The 20,731-nt window shown below is 23.9% G+C and overlaps 1 protein-coding gene across 1 annotated transcript in view; it reads right to left on the bottom strand.

Annotated features, from left to right (window-relative positions):
* The window catches only part of LOC122511607 (nuclear pore complex protein Nup88), a 151,905-nt gene that overhangs the window by 31,337 nt on the left and 99,837 nt on the right, over positions 1–20,731 (bottom strand). Inside the window, exon 2 of the mRNA XM_043626973.1 lies at positions 12,628–12,797. Coding sequence (XP_043482908.1) covers positions 12,628–12,797 — 170 coding nt within the window. The remainder of the gene's footprint in view (positions 1–12,627; positions 12,798–20,731) is intronic.

Below are 20,731 nucleotides of genomic sequence, written 5' to 3'. Positions count from 1 at the left end.
TTTTAAAATTAATAAATTTTAAAAATAATTGAATTCTTCTGATAACTATTGTTATTTTTAAAAATAATTGTATTTTGCCAATGAAAAATTTTATGGAAATTTAAATTATTACAAAACATAAAGATATCAATAACTCCGAGTCTTCCCATGGAATAATAATAATGATTAAATATTTATTTAAAAAAGAATTTATTGGTGTTTTGAAATAATTTTACAATTAAAATATTCGTAATTAAAAGTAATAGAACAGTTTTTTGAGTATCTAATAATTTTTAGAGTGAATCAGAATATTCTTTAGGGTTAAGGAAAAATTAAAAATTTTGTCTGGAAAGCAGGGAAGAGTCAGGGAAATTCTGTAAGTTTTTTATTTTAATAATATTTTAACATTTCTATTATGATTTTTTAGATCATATTTAGGTTTTTGTTTTATTTTTGTACATTTATTTTTGTATTTTTTATGCAACTGTAATTAGAATGGCCTATGTTGGAATTATCAGCGCTTGACGCCTATGGGACGTTGCTAGCTGCGACTACTTTTCAAGTTTTTTTTCTAATCAATGGAACTAATGAAAAAAAAAAAATTTTTAAATATAAAATAATTTTTCAAAATTTTGATGATAAAAATATTTGCAAGCTTCTTAATGGTTGGCACGAGTCGTTTTCCACTCCAGTAAACAAGTACACACACACAGATACACACCTGTGGTCAATTTTGTTTTTTTTTCCTCCTCTCGGTACTTGGTAAACATTCCCCCAAGCGTTGAGCCTCGTGATTTTCACCTCTTGCAACTTGCTCATCGAAAAAGGGACGAAGAGAAGCAAAACAGCATAGAGAGGGGTGTAAAAAAAAGAGAGGAAAAAAGGGGAAAAAAAATACGTTGACCATAGTTCGAATCATGGTGAGAGTTAACACGAAAAGGGGTAACTCCCCCTCCTTCTCTATCTCTCTCACTCACTCTTTCTTTCACCGTGATAGAAAGTGAGTGGAAGAGATGATGAAAGCATACGTGAAAGAGAGATGGTGACTACATGGATTATCCAGCTCGAATATATGAGTTAACCGCGCGTGGTTTCTCGAGATTAGCACACGGGTTTATATCGGGATTACATATGTAAAACCATTAGGTTAAATCATTTTTTTTTTTTAAATAAACGCCTCGTGTTTAGTAATTGTGCGCGAGAAGTCACATACACGAGATATACAAATGCTGGATCTTGGTTTAAGAAAATAATTCTTTTTCTATTTAGTGATTATTTTATATTATAAAAAATTCCAATTAATTAATTAATTAACCGCTTGACATCAGATTTTCAAAATTGAAAATAATTAAAGTTTCTTGTACGAGGAAAATTGAATTTCGCAAAAATTGTTATTTGATACCTGAATTAAAAATAATCTTCATTACGAAAATTTTAATTATTCTCAAGAATAGAGAAGGTAAAAAAATTATTATATATTCAATTTTTTGAACAAAGATAATATAAATAATATTTTTTTCAGAGAATTTCCACTACTTTTAATTCGCTAATTTTCAAAAAAATTTCGAAATAATCAATTATTTAACAAAATTTTATGCAATTTATTTTTCACAATAATTAAATTACTTTCGAAAATAATAAAATTTTTCACAGAAATTAAATTATTTTTGAGAATTATAATAAAATTCCTGGCAAATATTTAATTATGTTCATAAATAATAAAATTTATAGCAGGATTTCAATTATTTTTAATACATTTTTACAGGAATTGCTCAAAAAATGTAATTATTCTTAAAAACTTCATTTCAATTCTTCGAAAAAATCAATTATTTAAAAAAAAGTATTTTTAATATTTTTTTAGAGGATTGAATAATTATTTTCAAAAATTTAATAAAATTGTTCGAAAGAAATTAATTGTTTTGAATACAATTATAATTAAATTTTTTTGAAACAATTCAATTATTTTATTTATGTTTTTAAATTTTAATAAAATTTTTTCTAAGAATTCAATTATTTACACAAATAATTTTTCGAAAGAATTCAATTATTAAAGATAAATAAGAAAATGACTCCCAAAAATTCAATTATTTTGAAATATTTTAATAAAATTCTTTTCAAAATTCAATTATTTTCATAAATAACAATATTCATCACAATAATTCAATTATTTTTAAAAGTAATAAATTTCATCTTGGAAATTCCATTATTTAAAAAAATTTTAATAAATCGTTCGCAAGAATTCAATTATTTTCAAAAAAATATAATAAAAATTTTCCACAGACATTCAATTATTGACAAATTTTTTTATAGAATTTTGTCAAATTGAAATTATGCAGATTTTTGTTCTTCACTTCTAAACAAAATTAGAAAATTATTATACAACTGTGATTGAGAAATAGAAAATTTATTTATTTTGCATTATTTTTGTTTATGAATCAGAATTTTTTAACAAAATAATTATTTTGTTTTAGAAAAAGAAGAAAAATATTTGCACAATTCCTATTTTTAATTTTATTTTTGGAACAGGATTTTCCACAGGAATTAAGACATTCAAAAATTTCAAATTCAAACTTTTTCTTAAATTAAACAACTTATAAAAGTATTGTTATAAAAAATGAAGATATCGATCACTCCGAGTCGAAGACTCAGAGTTATTGATATCTTTATGTTTTGTAATAATTTAAATTTCCATAAAATTTTTCATTGGAAAAATTCAATTATTTTTAAAAATAACAATATTTATCACAAAAATTCAATTATTTTTAAAATTAATAACATTCTTCGAAGAAATTCAATAATTTTAAAAAAATCTAGAAAAATTGTTGTCAACATTTCAATTATCTTTATAATTGAATAGCAAAACTCTTCGACAAAATTCAATTATTTTCAGGAATTTTAATAAAATTCATTGCAAAATTCAATTATCTTCATAAAGAATATTATTCATCACAAGAATTCAATTATTTCCAAAAGTAATAAAATTCAATTATTTTCGAAAATTTTAATAAAATTCATGTCAAAAATTCAATTATTATCAAACATTTTTCTTAATTCAACGATTTTCAAAATTCTACACGAACATTCAATTTAATTATTTAAAGAAAATTTTAATAAGATTCTGCGCAAAGATTAAATTATTTTTATAACTAGTAGAAATTTCACATAAATTTAATTATTTACAAGTTTTTTATAAATTTTTTCGCAATAATTCAATTTTTTTTCATAGATAATAAAATTTTTAAAAGGATTCAATTTTTTTCATAAATAATAAAACTCATCGCAGAATTTAAATACAATATAAATTGAACTCCTCAATAAATGATTTATTTAAATTCTCAAACTAAGATTTTCAAAAAATTCCAAATTCAAACCTTTATGAAATTCAACAAATTATAATAATTTAAATTTCTATAAAATTTTTCAAAAAAATTAAACTATTTACAAAATTTTTAATAAAATCCTTCCCAAGAATTCAATTATTTTTACAAGTTAATAAAATTTTTCACATGAATTTAATTATTTTTATAAATAATAACATTTTTGATAGGATTTAAATTATTTTTATAAATAATAAAATTTTTCATAGAATTTCAATTATTTTTAATACAATTTCAAATAAATTCTTTAAAAAATTCAATTATTTCCAAAAATTCTTTGCAAGAATTCAATTACATTTCACAAATAATGAAATTCTTCGCTGAAATTCAAATATTTTCAAAATCTAGTATTTTAAAAAATAAATTAGAACAAGAATTTTTTTTTACATTTATGAAAATAATTGAATTTGGAGAAGAATTTTGTTATTTATAAAGATAATTGGGATTTTTATGAGAATTTTTTTTTCAAATTTTGAACATAGTTGAATTTTATAAGAAGAATTTTATTTTTTTTTTTTTTTTTGAAAATAATTGAATTTTTGCAAATATTTGTAATTTCTCCAAAATTGAATTTCGCAAAGTAATTAATAATTTAGCTTTAATTTTTCTATTGGACAGAATTTTGAAACAATTGCAAATAAATTATCAAGTAATGTATATGTGTGTGTATGTGAGAAATTGTCAACGATATTTTTAAAATTTCCGGCACGCTTGATTCGCCACATTTACTTTACTCGATTTTTTTTTTTTGTTTTTTTGTTCATTTATTTATCGGCTCAGTCGTTTGGAACGCACGCTCGCATTTAACGAATGATAGAATCGCAACCGGTGCTCTCGCCACAATTCTCTCGGAGTCAGATTTATGTTCGTTTGCTTTTACAAAAAAGGGACCTGGGTCACGTACGACAGCTATTCGAAAAAACATTTGACAAAAGAGAAAGAGAGTATCATCATCGATCCAGCGCTGATAATATCTTACATATATACAATAATTCACGCATTCGTAATTTGCTTCCAATTTCGTTGTTTGCAAAAATTCTCTCTTTTATGCTTGGTGTCGAAAAAAGAAACTTTTATTTTATCGCAATTTTCGTTCTTCAATTTATATTTAGGTTTAGAATGTAATTTGTTTAGAATGTAATTTTTATAATTTAGAATGTAAAATATTTTTTTATTAATATATTTATATTCTAATGTAAAATTTATACCGTAAGTAGTAAGAACATCGTTTAGTCAGACAAATAACTATATTTCTACTAAATATACTTGAAGTTAAGTTTCCAATTACCTCCATAAGTAATGTTAGTAGTAAAAGTGATTTAAAGTCAGACAAAGATTTTTGAAAACTTTATAAGATACTTGTAAGTAGTAAAGATGAGTTTTAGTCAGACACATTTATCCTTCTTGTTTGAAATTCAAAGTAATATTCAATTTTAGTTGTAGATAAGTACTCTGAATTAGTAGTAAAAATCTATTTTAGTCAGACAAGTATTTTAAAGAGACTTAGAATGTTAAAAAAAACTATTACTGATGTAAGTAGTAAAGAAAATTTTTAGTCAGACGTATTTATATTCTATTCTCCACTATATTAACTGGAAGCACAGTTTTTATTTTTTACAACAAGGATATTAGTAGTAAAAGTAATTTTAAAGCAGACGAAGTTTTTTCAAAACCTTGTAAATTTTCTGTCAGTAGTTAAAATGTCTTTTAGTCAGACATATTTATTTTTCTTGTTTTGGTATTCATAATAAGATCAGATTTTAGTTTACATAGATAAAAATTTTAAATTAGTGGTAAAAAGTAATTTTAGTCAGACACGTGTTCTAAAGTTACTTAGAATGTTTACAATAAAAAAATCTATTACTGATGTAAGTAGTAAAGAAAATGTTTAGTCAGACGTACTAATCTTATATTTTCCACTAAATTAACTTGAGGCAAAGTTTTAAATTCTTTAAAATAGGCATACTAGTAGTAAAAGTGATTTAAAGTCAGACGAACATTTTTGAAAACGTTATAATATACTTGTAAGTAGTAAAAATGAGTTTTAGTCAGACACATTCATGTTTGAAGTAATATTCAATTTTAATTATAGATTTGAATCTATACTTTGAATTAGTAGTAAAAATGTATTTTAGTCTGACAAGTGTTTTAACCGAGTGGATTGGGGATTGAAGAGAGAAGTCTCGAAACTTCTTTCTCGCTCCGGCGTTAGAGTTAAAAACGACTTAACTATATCAGAATTAGCCGAAAGATAGCTACAGAGGGTTTTTCGGAAATTATTCATAAACATAGGCCGATTTAAACTCGTATTCCTGTTTTGCTCCGCAGCTCGTTAGATTTCCGTCGAATATTACTGTCTGAAATCCTCGCATAATAAACACATAATGTTAATCCTTAAAACAATAATTAGCTCCAACGAAGTAACCGCCTCTTCTTCATAAGTCTGAATCCACTCTAAAGACAACTCTTTTTTTCTCTTCCCAAAGTAAATATCCTCTCCTCCCTCATTTCACGAATATAAAATCCCAATTACAATATATCAGTAAAAGAAAACTAATCTCACAATTACAATATACAAATTTCTAAATAAAATCCCCAAGTACCTCTTTGCGAGAAATTCCTTTCATGTTGCTTATAATAAAAGAGAAAAGCAAAAAAAGGAAAAAAGAAATAGTAGAATTCATTTTCATAAGCAATAAAGCATCTGAGTTGAATTAGAGAAAGGAGAGTTATTTTTCTTACTTCAGTCCCTCATTTATGTAGATTTATTAAGAGCGCAACTTTTCGCACTTCACTTGGCGAAAAGGGGATATAAGGCATATTTATACAATTCTGAGACTTACTCAGGGGGTTTTCTTCGTTGGCAAACGACTTTTGAAAGTCGCGCGGTAAAACATCTGAGTTAACAAGAGGAGGAGGAGGGGTAAAGGGTGCAACCAAAAAGTGTGAGAGAGAGGGGGGTGGTTAGCTTCCAGGATGGCCAAGTGGTAATAGTTTTAATCCTGTGTCTTGAAGTCTGGATTTTGCGTTGCGGCAGTTAGTGGTTGCCTCTGCAAGTGTAGGCGATCTTCTACTTCGCGCTCTGATATCATAATCCGAATAATCGCCGTTATTGCCGCCATTTGCTTAATCCATGCCTCGGGTCTCCTCTTACCGCAAGAGGCATTTTATGTTGCCCGATACACCGGAAGTCTCTTGCACCTTTACTTCATTTTCATAGTGGCTATTTAGTAGCTTACATAATATGTATCCTAGAGAGAAAATCTCCCCCCACCCAAATCTGCAAACTGCAAACGGAAACTTCTCTTGGAAATTCCGACCCGAATCACTATATGGTAGTAGTACAAGTGATTTTTAGTCAGACAACATATCCTTGTATTTCTGGGAATTTAAAGTAATTGTCAGTTTTAGGTAGATGAAGGTACAGTTCAAATTAGTAGTAAAAAGCAATTTTAGTCAGACACACGTGTTGTAATGTGAGTTATACTCTAAGTAGTACAAGTATCGTTTAGTCAGACGAATTTCATATTTTTACTAAATATACTTGAAGTTTAGTTTCCAATTACTTACATAAGTAATTTTAGTAGTAAAAGTGATTTAAAGATAGACAAACATTTCTGAAAAGCTTGTAAATTTTGTGTCAGTAGTAAAAATGTTTTCTAGTCAGACATATTTATACAAGGTATATACTATTTTCGTTCAACAAAATTCCCGGCTTTGTCATAATTTTTCCCGGTTTTTTTCTCATCAAATTTAAATTTATTTGATTTCGAACATTAATAAATCTACAAATAGCTTCAAAAAATGTTTATTAGAATTTTTATGAATAATTAAATTCTTTTGACGAGTTGCTTTAAATTTTTTGAAAATAATGTTTTGTTTAAAATAATTTTAATTGGAAGTTTGGAAAATAATTGAATTACACAAAGATTTTTTTCAATTTTTAAAAATAATCTTGTCTGTTCATAATTATAATGGAAAATTTGATTAATTCAATTTTATTAAAATGTATTGATACTAATTAAGTTTCTGCAAAAAATTGTACTATATTTATAAAAGTAATTGAATCCTTCTCATGGAGGTTATTATTTATGAAAATAATTAAATGTTTGCGTAGAATTTTATTAAAATTTTTTGAAAATAATTGAATTGCGGAACACAATTTAATTATTTATAAAAATAATTGAAATTTTGAGAATTTAAAGAAATTTTTAAACATAATTGAATTTCTGCGAAGAATTTTATTTCTTTTGAAAATAACTGAATTGTTTTTTCGAATTTAATGGAAATTTATAAAAATAATTAAATTCTTGTGAAAATTTTTTTTTAAAAATAATATCCAATAGAATTTTGCAAATTTATGAAAATAATTGAATTCTTCAAAAGAATTTGTTTAACAGTTTCTAGAAATAATTGAATTCTTTCGACGAATTTTAATAAAATTTTTAAGAATAATTACATTTTTCGAGGAATTTGATCAAAATTGTATTAAAAATAATTGAATTTTTGCAAAGAATTTTACTATTTATAAAAATAATTGAATACCTTTAAAAAATTTTGTTATTTCTCTAAAAAATTGAATTTTTTTCAAGCATTTTATTAAAATTTTTGAAAACAATTGAATTTTGGAGAAGAATTTTATTCTTCGAGATTTGTCTCGGAAAAAATGATTTTTTTCTCACCTATATAGAAGAATTTTATTATTTATAAAGATAATTGAAATTTAGAAGAGAATTTAAAAAAATTTTTTAACATAATTGAATTTCTGCGAAAAGTTTTAATACTTTTGAAAATAATGTAATAGTTTTTTAGAATTTTATGGAAATTTATAAAAATAATTAAATTCTTGCAAACAATTTTTTTTAAAAATTATATTCAATAGAATATTTCTATTTATGGAAATAATTGAATTTTTCAGTAGAATTTTTTTTACAGTTTCTAGAAATAATTGAATTCTTTCGACGAATTTTAATAAAATTTTTGAGAATAATTACATTTTTCTAGGAATTTAATTAAAATTGGATTAAAAATAATTGAAGTTCTGCAATGAGTTATACTATTTATGAAAATAATTGAATATATTACGAAGAAATTTTTAAAAATAATATTTATTTTTTTCTTTCTAGGAATTTAAAGTAATAGTCAGTTTTAAGTAAATATAAACACTTTAATTAGTAGTAAAAAGCAATTTTAGTCAGTCACTATATTCTAACTTAATAATTATACTGTAAGTAGTAAAAATTTTGTTAGTCAGACATATTTATTTTTCGTGTTTTCGTATTCATAATAAAATCCAATTTCAGTTTCGTTAGATAAAAATTTTTAATAAGTAGTAAAAAGCAATTTTAGTCAGACATTTCTATCCGTCTGTTTTAAGTTTAGATTTCATTACCAAAATTCAACGAAAACACTTGTGGATAGTAAAAATTAGTAGTAGAGCAAAGTTTTAGTCAGACATTGAAATATTTTAGTTAGTTTTTTACAATAATTTAAGAGTAACTTTTTTATAATTAGGATATTAAATTAATTAACGATACTTCGAGTGTTTGAAAAAAATGTTACTGATATAAGTAGTAAAGAAAATTTTTTAGTCAGACGTATTAATCTTCTAATTTTTATTATTTTAACTAGGGGCAAAATTAATATTTTTTATATCAGGGTTATTGGTAGTAAAAGCAATATTAAGACAGACGAAGTTTTTTTAAAACCATGTAAATTGTGTGTCAGTAGTAGAAATGTATTTTAGTCAGACATATTTATTTTTCTTGTTTTCGTATTCATAATAAAATCAGATTTTAGTTCAGGTAAAAGTAAAAGTGATTTTCAGTCAGACATTCCTATCCTTATATGCTTTGGTTTTATTTTCTCTACCAAATTTTTACACAAACATTTGACGATAGTAAAAATTAGTAGTGAAACAGAGTTTTAATCAGACATTGAAGTATTTTAATTAGTTTAGTTTTAGAAAAAACCAATGAATATGACGTATCATTGAAAAGAAAATAATAACTTCATTCTATTCTGAAGTCTTTTTTTTTCTTTTTTTCCTTGCTGCAAAAAGATATAATTAAAGATAAGAAAATTGTACTCAAGCACTTCCCTCAGCAAAAGGTATGAACTCACCTCTCTTGGTGATCCTAAATCCCTGAGATTCGTTCTAATGGCCGCGAAACTTGCTAAACAAACTATTCGCCCGTGTTTTGTACGTTTCGTGCCAGTTTATAGTTATGTGTGATCATATAAATTTGACTCCCAACCCTCCCCCCTCTCTCTTTGTCTCACCTCCACCCTTTCTCCCTTTTTAGCTTGTTTCTCTAGTTGCCTGTTTCTTAAACACAAAAACTCTCCTTCTAAATCTCCGCAGCCCTAAACTTTGCCACTTTTCCAAGGAAAAATATGTTTATTAATAGCGCGTTGTACCTCGTTTTATAAAACCAACTCTCCTGACACTTCAAACTTTATTGCTCTCGCCTCATTTATTATTTTGGTTCACACAACTTGCAAAAAAATTAAGAAAAAAAAATAAAATTATAAAAATTCTTTAAAATTATGCTGTAGAAATTAGAAGCATTTATCTCTAATAAGGCTTTTAATTGCGTGACGTTATGATCATCCGAAAGATTAGATCCTTAGGAGACGAAATAGAGAGAGAAAGAGGAGAGGGGGGAGAGGGTAAAAGACAAGATAGGGGAGGAGGGTGGTTAAAATGTTGAGATAGTAGTCGGTGGCATGTGTTGTTGATGAGGCGGTTAGTATTCAGCGGTGCGTTTCTGCCCCCGGAACTTTTGAAAACTAACCGAGTAAAGCTACCTTAATTCCATAAGAGAGAGAGAGAGAGAGAGAGAGAGATGAAGGGGGTTTTCGAGAGCGTCATCGTAACACCCACTTAATTACCGGATATTAGAAGGCGTTGAGAGAACGAGAAGAAGGACCGCGAAAGTCAGTAGTGAAATTCACGCCAATTGCGCTTATTTCTTCTTATCTGTTCCAAAAATCGCTCGCACGCGACTTAGTCGTTATAGAGATAAATACATTTTAGCTAAATGGAATCTTAGAGATTGTCTCTCGCACTTCCCAAAATTCTAGTCACTGAATTTTAGGAAATAGTTATCTCCATTAAATGTGTCATGAATTCTTGATGGTAGGAGCACTTTCATTTACCATTTTGTATAATATGTAGATTTTTTGGAAATTATAAGCAGCGAGTGAAATTTTGAAAATTTATTATGTCTTTGGTATTTTGGATTTTAAAGATCGTGAATTTTAGGAAATAGAACTTAAGTGTAGGAGTAGATTATATATTTCAATGCCTGACTAAAAATTACGTTTACTACTAAAAATTATAGTTAACATTCTTGTCTGTCTTAAAATTACTTTTACTACCTACTAATGACCCTGTTATACAAAATAAAAACTTTTCCTCCAGTTAATATTGTGGAAAATATAAAATTTTGTACGTCTGACTAAACATTTTCTTTACTTCTTACATCAGTAATAATTTATTTTTATTGTAAACATTCTAAGTAACTTTAGAACACGTGTCTGACTAAAATTACTTTTTACCACTAATTTAAAATTTTTATCTATGTAAACTAAAATCTGATCTTATTATGAATACCAAAACAAGAAAAATAAATATGTCTGACTAAAAGACATTTTTACTACTGACAGAAAATTTACAAGGTTTTGAAAAAACTTCGTCTGCTTTAAAATTACTTTTACTACTAATGTCCTTGTTATAAAAAATAAAAACTGTGCTTCCAGTTAATATAGTGGAGAATAGAATATAAGTACGTCTGACTAAAAATTTTCTTTACTACTTACATCAGTAACAGTTTTTTTTAACATTCCAAGTTTCTTTAAAATACTTGTCTGACTAAAATAGATTTTTAATACTAATTCAGAGTACTTATCTACAACTAAAATTGAATATTATTTTGAATTTCAAACAAGAAGGATAAATGTGTCTGACTAAAACTCATCTTTACTACTTACAAGTATCTTATAAAGTTTTCAAAAATCTTTGTCTGACTTTAAATCACTTTTACTACTAACATTACTTATGGAGGTAATTGGAAACTTAACTTCAAGTATATTTAGTAGAAATATAGTTATTTGTCTGACTAAACGATGTTCTTACTACTTACGGTATAAATTTTACATTAGAATATAAATATATTAATAAAAAAATATTTTACATTCTAAATTATAAAAATTACATTCTAAACAAATTACATTCTAAACCTAAATATAAATTGAAGAACGAAAATTGCGATAAAATAAAAGTTTCTTTTTTCGACACTTTTACTACTAACATTGCTTATGAAGGTAATTAAAAACATAATTTCAAGTATATTTAGTAGAAATATGATAGTTATTTGTCTGACTAAACGATGTTCTTACTACTTACAGTATAATTGTTACATTAGAAAATAAAAATATTTATAAAAAATATTTTATATGTCTGACTAAAAATGACTTTTACTACTTAAAAAGTCCTTATAACGCTTATTGTTTTCTACTTTTTTCTTCTTTCCTTATTTATATTCTTTTTCTTCTTTTTTCTTCTTTTATTATTCTTTTTCTATTCTTTTCTTCTCTGTAATTTTCCATACTATTCAATTAATAATAATATTAGTAATATTTAATTCAATATTGTAAAGTATAAAAATAGTTACTCTTATAACTTATTGTTGAAAAACTAATAAAAATATTTCAAATTTATTTCTAAAACTCTGTTTTACTACTAATTTTTTCTATTTTCTTCTTAAATTATTTTTTTGTTCTTTTCTTCTTTACTTATTCTTTTTCTATTCTATTATTTTCTTCTCTTTTATTTTTTATTATATTCACTCAATAATATCAGTAATATTTAATTTAATATTCTAAAATATAAAAATAGTTACTCTTAACTTATTGAAGAAAAACTAATTAAAATATGTCAATGTCTGACTAAAACTCTGTTTTACTACTAATTTTTCCTTTTTTTCTTAAATTCTTTTTCTTCTTTCTAATTCGTGTTCTATTATTTTTTTCTCTATTCCTCTTTTCTTCTTTTTTATTCTTTTTCTATTCTACTCTTCTCTTTTCTTCTTCACTTATTCGTTTTAATTCTTCTTTCCATTTTCTTCTTTTTTTTTCTTCTTCTTCTTTATTCTTTTTCTAAACTTTTTATTTATTCTTTTTTTTTACTGAAAAAAGCTCGGTCAAGAAATCCAGCTAATTAACCATCAAAAAAAGGATAACGAGTGCAAAAATTAAAAGTACTTACATGCAGGAAATTGTATTTCGTCCTCCCTTAAAAGCCGAGTCTTTGCCCCAGCGCTTTGGCAATTCAACAACCACGATTCCCAAATTACCCCAAAGTATTAATTGTGTCACAAGCTCATTAATAACCAGATGAGTGACTTCGAAAATTGGCGGATCCGTCAAATGTAGAGACTGAAAGTATAAAAATAACAAAATATAATTAAAAATTAAGCATCTAATTTTTTTTCCCCTAAAAGTTAATTTAACAATTTTTTATTTTTTTGCTAAAAAAAAAATTTCTCCCTTGAATTCTCCCAATCCCTGGTGAAAGAGCGTCGCGGGTCTTCGTTGTCTATCGATTAAAAAACTTTATAATACGATCCCCCCCACTCCCTCCCCTCCACCTCGTACCATCACAGCTTTGTTTTCCATTCTGATTTTTTATTGCTCCTTGTTTCCAACGGTATAGCAGGTGCTCCTATTCTCCAGGCGGATATTTAATTTCGCGGGGAATTTCTCTTTGGCGACGAGTTTTGAAACTTAGTACGAAGGAACATTTTCAGGTATAGGGTATCGGCGTATATCGAGAGGCAATTACTTTCTTACCCGCAGGCTCGACGTTTTTCTTTCTTATGGCGAAAAAGAAGAGGCAAAAAGAGAGGGGGGGGAGAGACAGTGTGCATCATTATTATTGAACCGTGTTCCTTGGTTCTGCAACTTTTTCTCATCCTTTTCTTTTATATGGCAGCATTATTATTGTATTATGCAAGAAGAAAATTGTCTTTTTTGGGGGGGGGGACTTGTTAAATTCTCGTTCTTATTAGAAGTTTTAATACGCAGGTCTCGAAACAGTGAAAGTATTTAAAAATACGAACTTTAGGACCAAAAATGAAAAATTACGGATCATTTAGGGACCAATTACTGATAAAAATATAACTAATTTGAGTTAAATAAACGAACATTTTACTTAAAACTAAAAATTAAATTTTTTTTACTCCATTATTTTAAAAATTTTAATAAAATTCATTGCAAAATTCAATTATTTTGAAAAATAACAATATTTATCACAAGAATTCAATTATTTTCAAATTTTTTAATAAAATTTATGCCAAGAATTCAATTATTATCAAAAATTTTTCTTAATTCAACGATTTTCAATATTCTACTATTTTACTAAAATTTCCTAAAAGAATTAAATTCTTAAACAAAAATTGTAAAAAATAAAGAATTTTATAAAAAAATTTTTAAATAAGTAAATTCTTTCGATAAAGTTTAATAAAATTTTGAATAACAATGACATTTTTCGAGAAATTCGATTAAAATTATACCTATTAAAAATAATTGAAATTTTGCAATGAGTCTCATTATTTATGAAAATAATTTTTTCGTGTTCAAACTAAAATTCTTCTATAAAGCATTGTTTTTAATAATTTTTAAAAAAGCTCTTTCAGAATTTTCAAATTCATTTCTTTACAATTCAAGTTTACAAAATTTCAATTATTCGTAAATTCTTCAATTAAATATATATTAGAAAATAAAAACTTCAAATAATATAAAAATAATTCAATTAAAATTTTTCAAAAAAATTAATTTCAAAATTCAATTACTTCTAGAAATCCACGCTATATTTCTTTTAATATTCAATTATAATCTCAACTGTTAATTGAAATTTACTTTTAAATCAATTTTTATTAGAAAATCCTACGAGAATTCAATTATTTAAATTCCTACAAAAATAAATAATTCATTGAATAATTGAACGTATAATTAAATCCTTGTTAAAAATATTATTACTTATAAAAATAATTGAATTATTGCGAAAAAATTAATTGAATTAAGGACAATTTTAGAAAATAATTGAATTTCTGCGAAGAATTTTATTTTATTTATTTTTATTTTTATTAAAATTTTTCAAAATAATTGGATTTTGGAGAAAAATATTCATTTTTTTAGGAAAATATATTAGAGAATAAAAACTTGAAATAATTTTTAAAATATAATCCGTAATTAAACTTTCCCAAAAAAATGAATTGTATAGAATTTTTAGTTAAAAATATGAAAAATTCAGATTTTCAAAAATTTTAATTTGAAACCTTTTCAAAATTCAATTATTTCTAAAAAAATTCACCCTCGAATGATTTTAATATTTATAATATTATTCTAAATAATAATTTTAAATTATTAAATATTATTATTAAATTAACAAATAATAAAATAATAAATAATAATAATATAATAATATATAATAATAATATATAATTTATTATTATTATTATTTTTATTTATTATTATTAAATTATTTAATTATTATTATTTATTTTATATTTATAATCTAAAATTTTAACTGAAACCTATTTTTAAATCAATTTTTATTAGAAAATACAACGAGAATTCAATTTTTTAAATACAAAAATAAATAATTTTGTAATTGAATAATTGAATTTTTCTCAAAATTGAATTCTTCTAAAGAATTTTATTAACAAATTTTCAAATATTTGAATATTGAAAATCGTTAAATTAAGAAAAATTTTTGATTCATAATTAAATTTTTGCCATGAATTTTATTTAAATTTATGAAAATAATTGAATTTTATTACTTTTGAAAATAATTGAATTCTTGAGAAGAATTCTATTGTTTATAAAAATAATTGAAATTTGCAATAAGTTTTATTAAAATTCCTCAAAATTATTGAATTTTGTCGAAGAATTTTGCTATTTATTTATAAAAATAATTGAAATGTTGACAACATTTTTGAAATTTTTTTGAAATTTTTTGAAAATAATTGAATTTTTGCCATGAATTTTATTAAAATTTTTGAAAATAATTAAATATTATTATTTTTGAAAATAATTGAATTTTGCAATGAATTTTATTAAAATTTCTGAAAATAATTGTATTTTGTCGAAAAATTTTACCATTTATTTATGAAGATAATTGAAATGTTGACAACATTTTTGAACATTTTTTTTTTTAGATTTTTTAAAAATAATTGAATTTCTGCGAACAATGTTATTAATTTCAAAAATAATTGAATTCTTCTCATAAATATTGTTATTTTTTAAAATAATTCAATTTTGCCAAGAATTTTATTAAAATTTTTGAAAATAATTGAAATTTTAACTAGAATTTTAAAGAAATTTTGAACATAATTGAATTTCTGCGAAGAATTTTATTACTTTTGAAAATAATTGAATTTCTGCAATCATTTGTAATTTCTCTAAAATTCTCCAAATTATATCGTACAATTTACGAACTTTTCGTTTTTTCTCAATCAAATTCCGAACTTTACGGATCTTTTTTTTTTAAAAACTGACTTTTACGGACTTGAAGCAAATTTACGGACCTTAACGGGGTTTGCGAATCTAGTTCAAGCCCTGTTAATATATTAACAAAATCCACCAATTTTTCAAGTCACTTTTTTTATTAGAAAAAATAGTAAATTTAAATATTGTTTTTTCTATAATATTTTAACTGAAAAAGAAATTTATTTGATTGAAATTAGCGATTAATTGATTATTATCAATTAAATATTTTCTTGAATCAAATAATATTTATAGAAGTGAATTAAATGGTACTTGAACCAATAATTTCAGTATTTGAAGCAAATATGAATTGAACCATTTAATTGACTCCAATAAATATTATTTGATTCAAGAAAATATTTAATTGATAATAGTCAATTAATCGGTTATTTGAATCTAATAATTTTTTTTCCAGTGTAGAAAAAACAATATTTAAATTTACTGTTTTTTCTAATAAAAGAAAGTGACTTAAAAAATTGTTGGTTTTTGTCAAATGTAGAGACTGAATGAAAAAAAAATATAGTAAACAGATTTTTGAAATCTTTCTTCTCTTTTTGAGAAGGAAAATTGATCGGTTGTGATTGAAGTTAAAGTGAAGGTTTTTCTTTCTTGTTACGATGAGTGTCTCGAAAAAGTGCGAGAGGCAAATGAAGTTTGAGCGTTTAAAAAAGTTCTCTCTCACCAATGTCGAAGTGAGAGTATTCTCTAGGGTGATGGCTTTAGCGAGTAGAAGAGATCCCGAAGAACGAAGGACTCTCGGGGTGTTAGCAACACATTTATTAAGGAGTCTGAACAGTGGCAGAAGCAGCCACCCAACTCATTTCACGTGACCCTACCAACCCTCCTCATTCACTTTCGTAGCTGTCTACTGTCCCATCCAAAGAGAGTGAGAGAGTGAGGAAAGAAAAAAGACGTCACATTGTCGACGCCTTATTAATCCGGAGGCGCGAAGGTGGGGTGGCTTTGAAGAAATTAAAAGAACCGAGAGTATAATGTGAATACATCCATTCCCCCCGCTTCAGACCCCCGGAAGAACCATTACCATTTTCGCTCCGTGCTTCCACGCTAAGTACCAGACAGATAGACATCTTGAGCCTTGTCACGCTCTTTAAAATCCGCTGTGTATATATACTGGCGTTTTCTTCGCGATCCTTTTCATTTTTAATGCCAGAGTCCTCTGGATTTTGCTCTCTTTTGCGGATAACGAAGTGGGATCGCTTTTTAAATTCTTTTTCTCTTTCTCTTTTAAGTGCCAATGAGAGACTTTTTCTTTCTGCGGCAATATGTCGGTAGACTTATGAAATTTTCACTGTTTTTCCACAAAAAGGTATAAAGGAAAACGGTGTAATTTTTGTTGCGGGTGAAATTCGCCAACTACGTGAAACTTGACGTTATAACAAATTTTTCTTAAAATTATCAAATTGATACCAAAGTGGATCAAATTGATGTCAAAAATTATCAATTTTGGATTTGATCCATATTTTTTGTTGTCAATTCGTTACAATTTAAAACTTTTAAGTTATGATAAGAATTTTCCACATAAATTCAATTATTGAAAGAAATGGAATCAAATTTCTTGTAAGAATTCAATTATTTTCATAAATAATAAAAGTTTCCATAGGATTTCAATTAATTTTTATATTATATTATAAAAATAAATATAATATATTTACTATTATATTATAATAATAAATTATTAAAAAATAACAAATATTAAATAAATTCATCGAAAAATTTACTTGTTTTAAACAATTTTTTGCAAGAATTCAATTCCATTTCACAAATAATTTTTTTTCGTATTTTTATTTTTGTTTTATATACTATTTTGCAGACTCCCTGAAGAGGAAATTTAATTTTTATATGAAAAAACCACTTGTCGAATGTAAAAAAATTTTTTACCTACTATTCCAATTACAAATAATGAAATTCTTTGCTGAAATTCAAATATTTTTAAAATCTACTATATTCATAAAATTTTTCGAAACAATTCAATTATTTAAAAAAAAAAAATGTTAAAAAATTCGTTGCAAAAATTCAATTATTTTCATAAATAATAACTTTTTCTTCAGGATTTCAATTATTTAAACAAAATGTAATAAAATTTCCCTTTCACAAATAATGAAATTCTTTGCTGAAATTCAAATATTTTCAAAATAAAATTTTCGCAGGATTTCAATTATTCAAAAAAAAAAATTGTAATAAAATTCGTTGCAAGAATTCAATTATTTTCATAAATAATACAAGTTTCCATGTAATTTCAATTATTTTTAATACAATTTTTAATGAATTCATCGAAAAATGTAATTGTTTTCAAAAATTTTTTGCAAGAATTCTATTCCATTTCACAAATAATGAAATTCATTGCTGAAATTCAAATATTTTTAAAATCTACTATATTAATAAAATTTCTCAAAAAAATTCAATAATTTTTAAGAAAATGTTAAAAAATTTATTATTTTTATTTATTATTTTTATTATTTATTATTTATAAAAAAGTATTTTCATAAATAATAAAGTTTTTGCAGAATGTCAATTATTTAAAAAAAAACGTTAAAAAATTTGTTGCAAAAATTTAATTATTTTCATAAATAATAAAATTTTCGCCGGATTTTAATTATTTAAAAGAAATTTAATAAAAACTCGTTGCAAATAATAATGAAATTCTTCACAGAATTCCAATTATTTTTACACAATTTTAAGTAAATTTTATCGAAAAATATAATTATTTTAAAAAATTTTATTAAAATTCTTTGAAAGAAATCATAATTATCAATTAGAAATTATTTTTAATAATTTTTGCAAAAGTTCCTTGAGAATTTTCAAATTTATTTGTTTACAATTTAAATTAACGAAATTTCGATGATTTGGAAATTTTTTAATTAAATTTTTTAGAAAATAAGAATCTGAAATAATTTAAAAAAAAATTCAATTGGACTTTTTCAAAAAATTAATTCTAAACCTTTTTTAAAATTCAATTATTTCTTAAAATTCAAGTTATAATGCTTTTAATATTCAATTATTATCTAAAATTTTAACTGAAATCATTTTTAAAAGAATTTTTTATTAGAAAATTCTACGAGAAAAATAATAATAATAATAATTTAATTTAAATGCAAACATAAATAATTTGCTGAATAATTGAATGTTTCTTAATATTTAATTCCCATAAAGAATTTTATAAAAAAATGTTTAAATAATTTAATTCTTTCGACGAATTTGAATAAAATTTTTAAGAATAATTACATTTTTTGATGAATTTAAATAAAATGGTATTAAAAATAATTGATATTCTAGAATAAATTTTATTATTCATGAAAATAATTTAATGTTTGCGCTTCGAATTTTATCAAACCTTTTTTTAAATAATTGAATTCTATTGAAAAATGTTATTAAAATTGAAAATAGTAGATATTGAAAATAATTGAATTGAGGAAAATTTTTGAAAATAATTGAATTTCGTAGAAGAATTGTATTATTTTAAAAAATAATTGAAATTTTTACGAGAATTTAAAAAAATTTTTGAACCTAATTGAATTTTTGCAAAGAGTTTTATTACTTTTGAAAATAATTGAATTTCTGCAATCATATAAAACTTCTCCAAAATTCAAATTTTTTAGTGTTTTTAACTAAAATTCTTCAATAAACTCCATCAATTTTAATAATTAATTAAATATATTATATTTTACAAAAATTAACTAATTTCAGAAAAATTTAAATTATTAAAATTTTTCAGAAATCTAAGTTCTTTAGAATTTCTATAATTAATTTATTCATAATTAAAATTTTTCAAATTTCCAATTTAAAACCTTTTGAAGTTCATGTATTTACGAAAATTCTACTTTTCCTGATTATTTCCTAAATTCCCTGATCTGTGGCAATCCTGAGATAAGATTTTAAAGATTTTAATAAATAATTCGTGAAACTAATTTTAAAAATCGTTTTCTGTTTCAGCAACGAGATCAGCGTTCGGTGAGTCATATCTATCTTATTATTATTGTATGTCTAAAAGAATTGTTTAAAATTTCTATCAACTTTTATTATTTTCGGAGTAAATTTTACTAACGCTCGAAGTACAGTTTAGTAATTTTTTACAAAAATTTTCTTCGAACATAAAGCAACTATTACTCGAAAAATAAAAGTCGCAAAACAGAAATGCATAGAAGTTCTAACATTTTAGATTTTACTTTGAAAACTTAAATTTTACTTTAGTAAATTTACTTTACTCGTTAAATTCTTAAAAGTAAAAAATAGTGGACTTTTTAATAAGTAAATGCAAAATACCGAATTTAGAACCTAGGATTTTCTAAAATTGATGATTACAAATCCGATGTTGGGTTTCCCACTTTCAAAATTGCGGGCGAACTTTAGAGTCGTTCCAAAATTTCGCCCGCCATATTGGATCCGCCATTTTGTAATTTATAATAACAAATATCGTTTGATATAATTCAACAGATAAACGAAAATGACGAAGGAAAAAATATGCCAATAAACGCAGTTATTATTTTTTTTTAATTTTAAATTAGTTTTTAAATTTAAATTAATATCGTAGTTTTTCTAAGGATATCAATATTGAGACAAAAAAAAGTATCAAAATAGTTGCGAAGCAACTACTTTTTTTTGTCTCAATTTGATATCCTTAGAAAAATTGTTATAGTTAATATTTAATATAGTTAATTATTAATATAATATTAATAATAATTATTATTACCAATAATAGTAAATAATTATTATTAATATTATATTATTGTTAATAATAATTTATTTTTAAAAATATAACAATAAAAAATATAATACATAAAAAATATAATAAAAATATATCATAA

Source organism: Leptopilina heterotoma, unplaced genomic scaffold, assembly GCF_015476425.1.
Source record: "Leptopilina heterotoma isolate Lh14 unplaced genomic scaffold, ASM1547642v1 Lhet_88, whole genome shotgun sequence".
In the NCBI taxonomy this organism is placed as follows: Eukaryota; Metazoa; Arthropoda; class Insecta; order Hymenoptera; family Figitidae; genus Leptopilina; species Leptopilina heterotoma.
The sequence above is the reverse complement of the archived record's forward strand: the minus strand, read 5'-3'. Positions and strand labels throughout refer to the sequence as shown.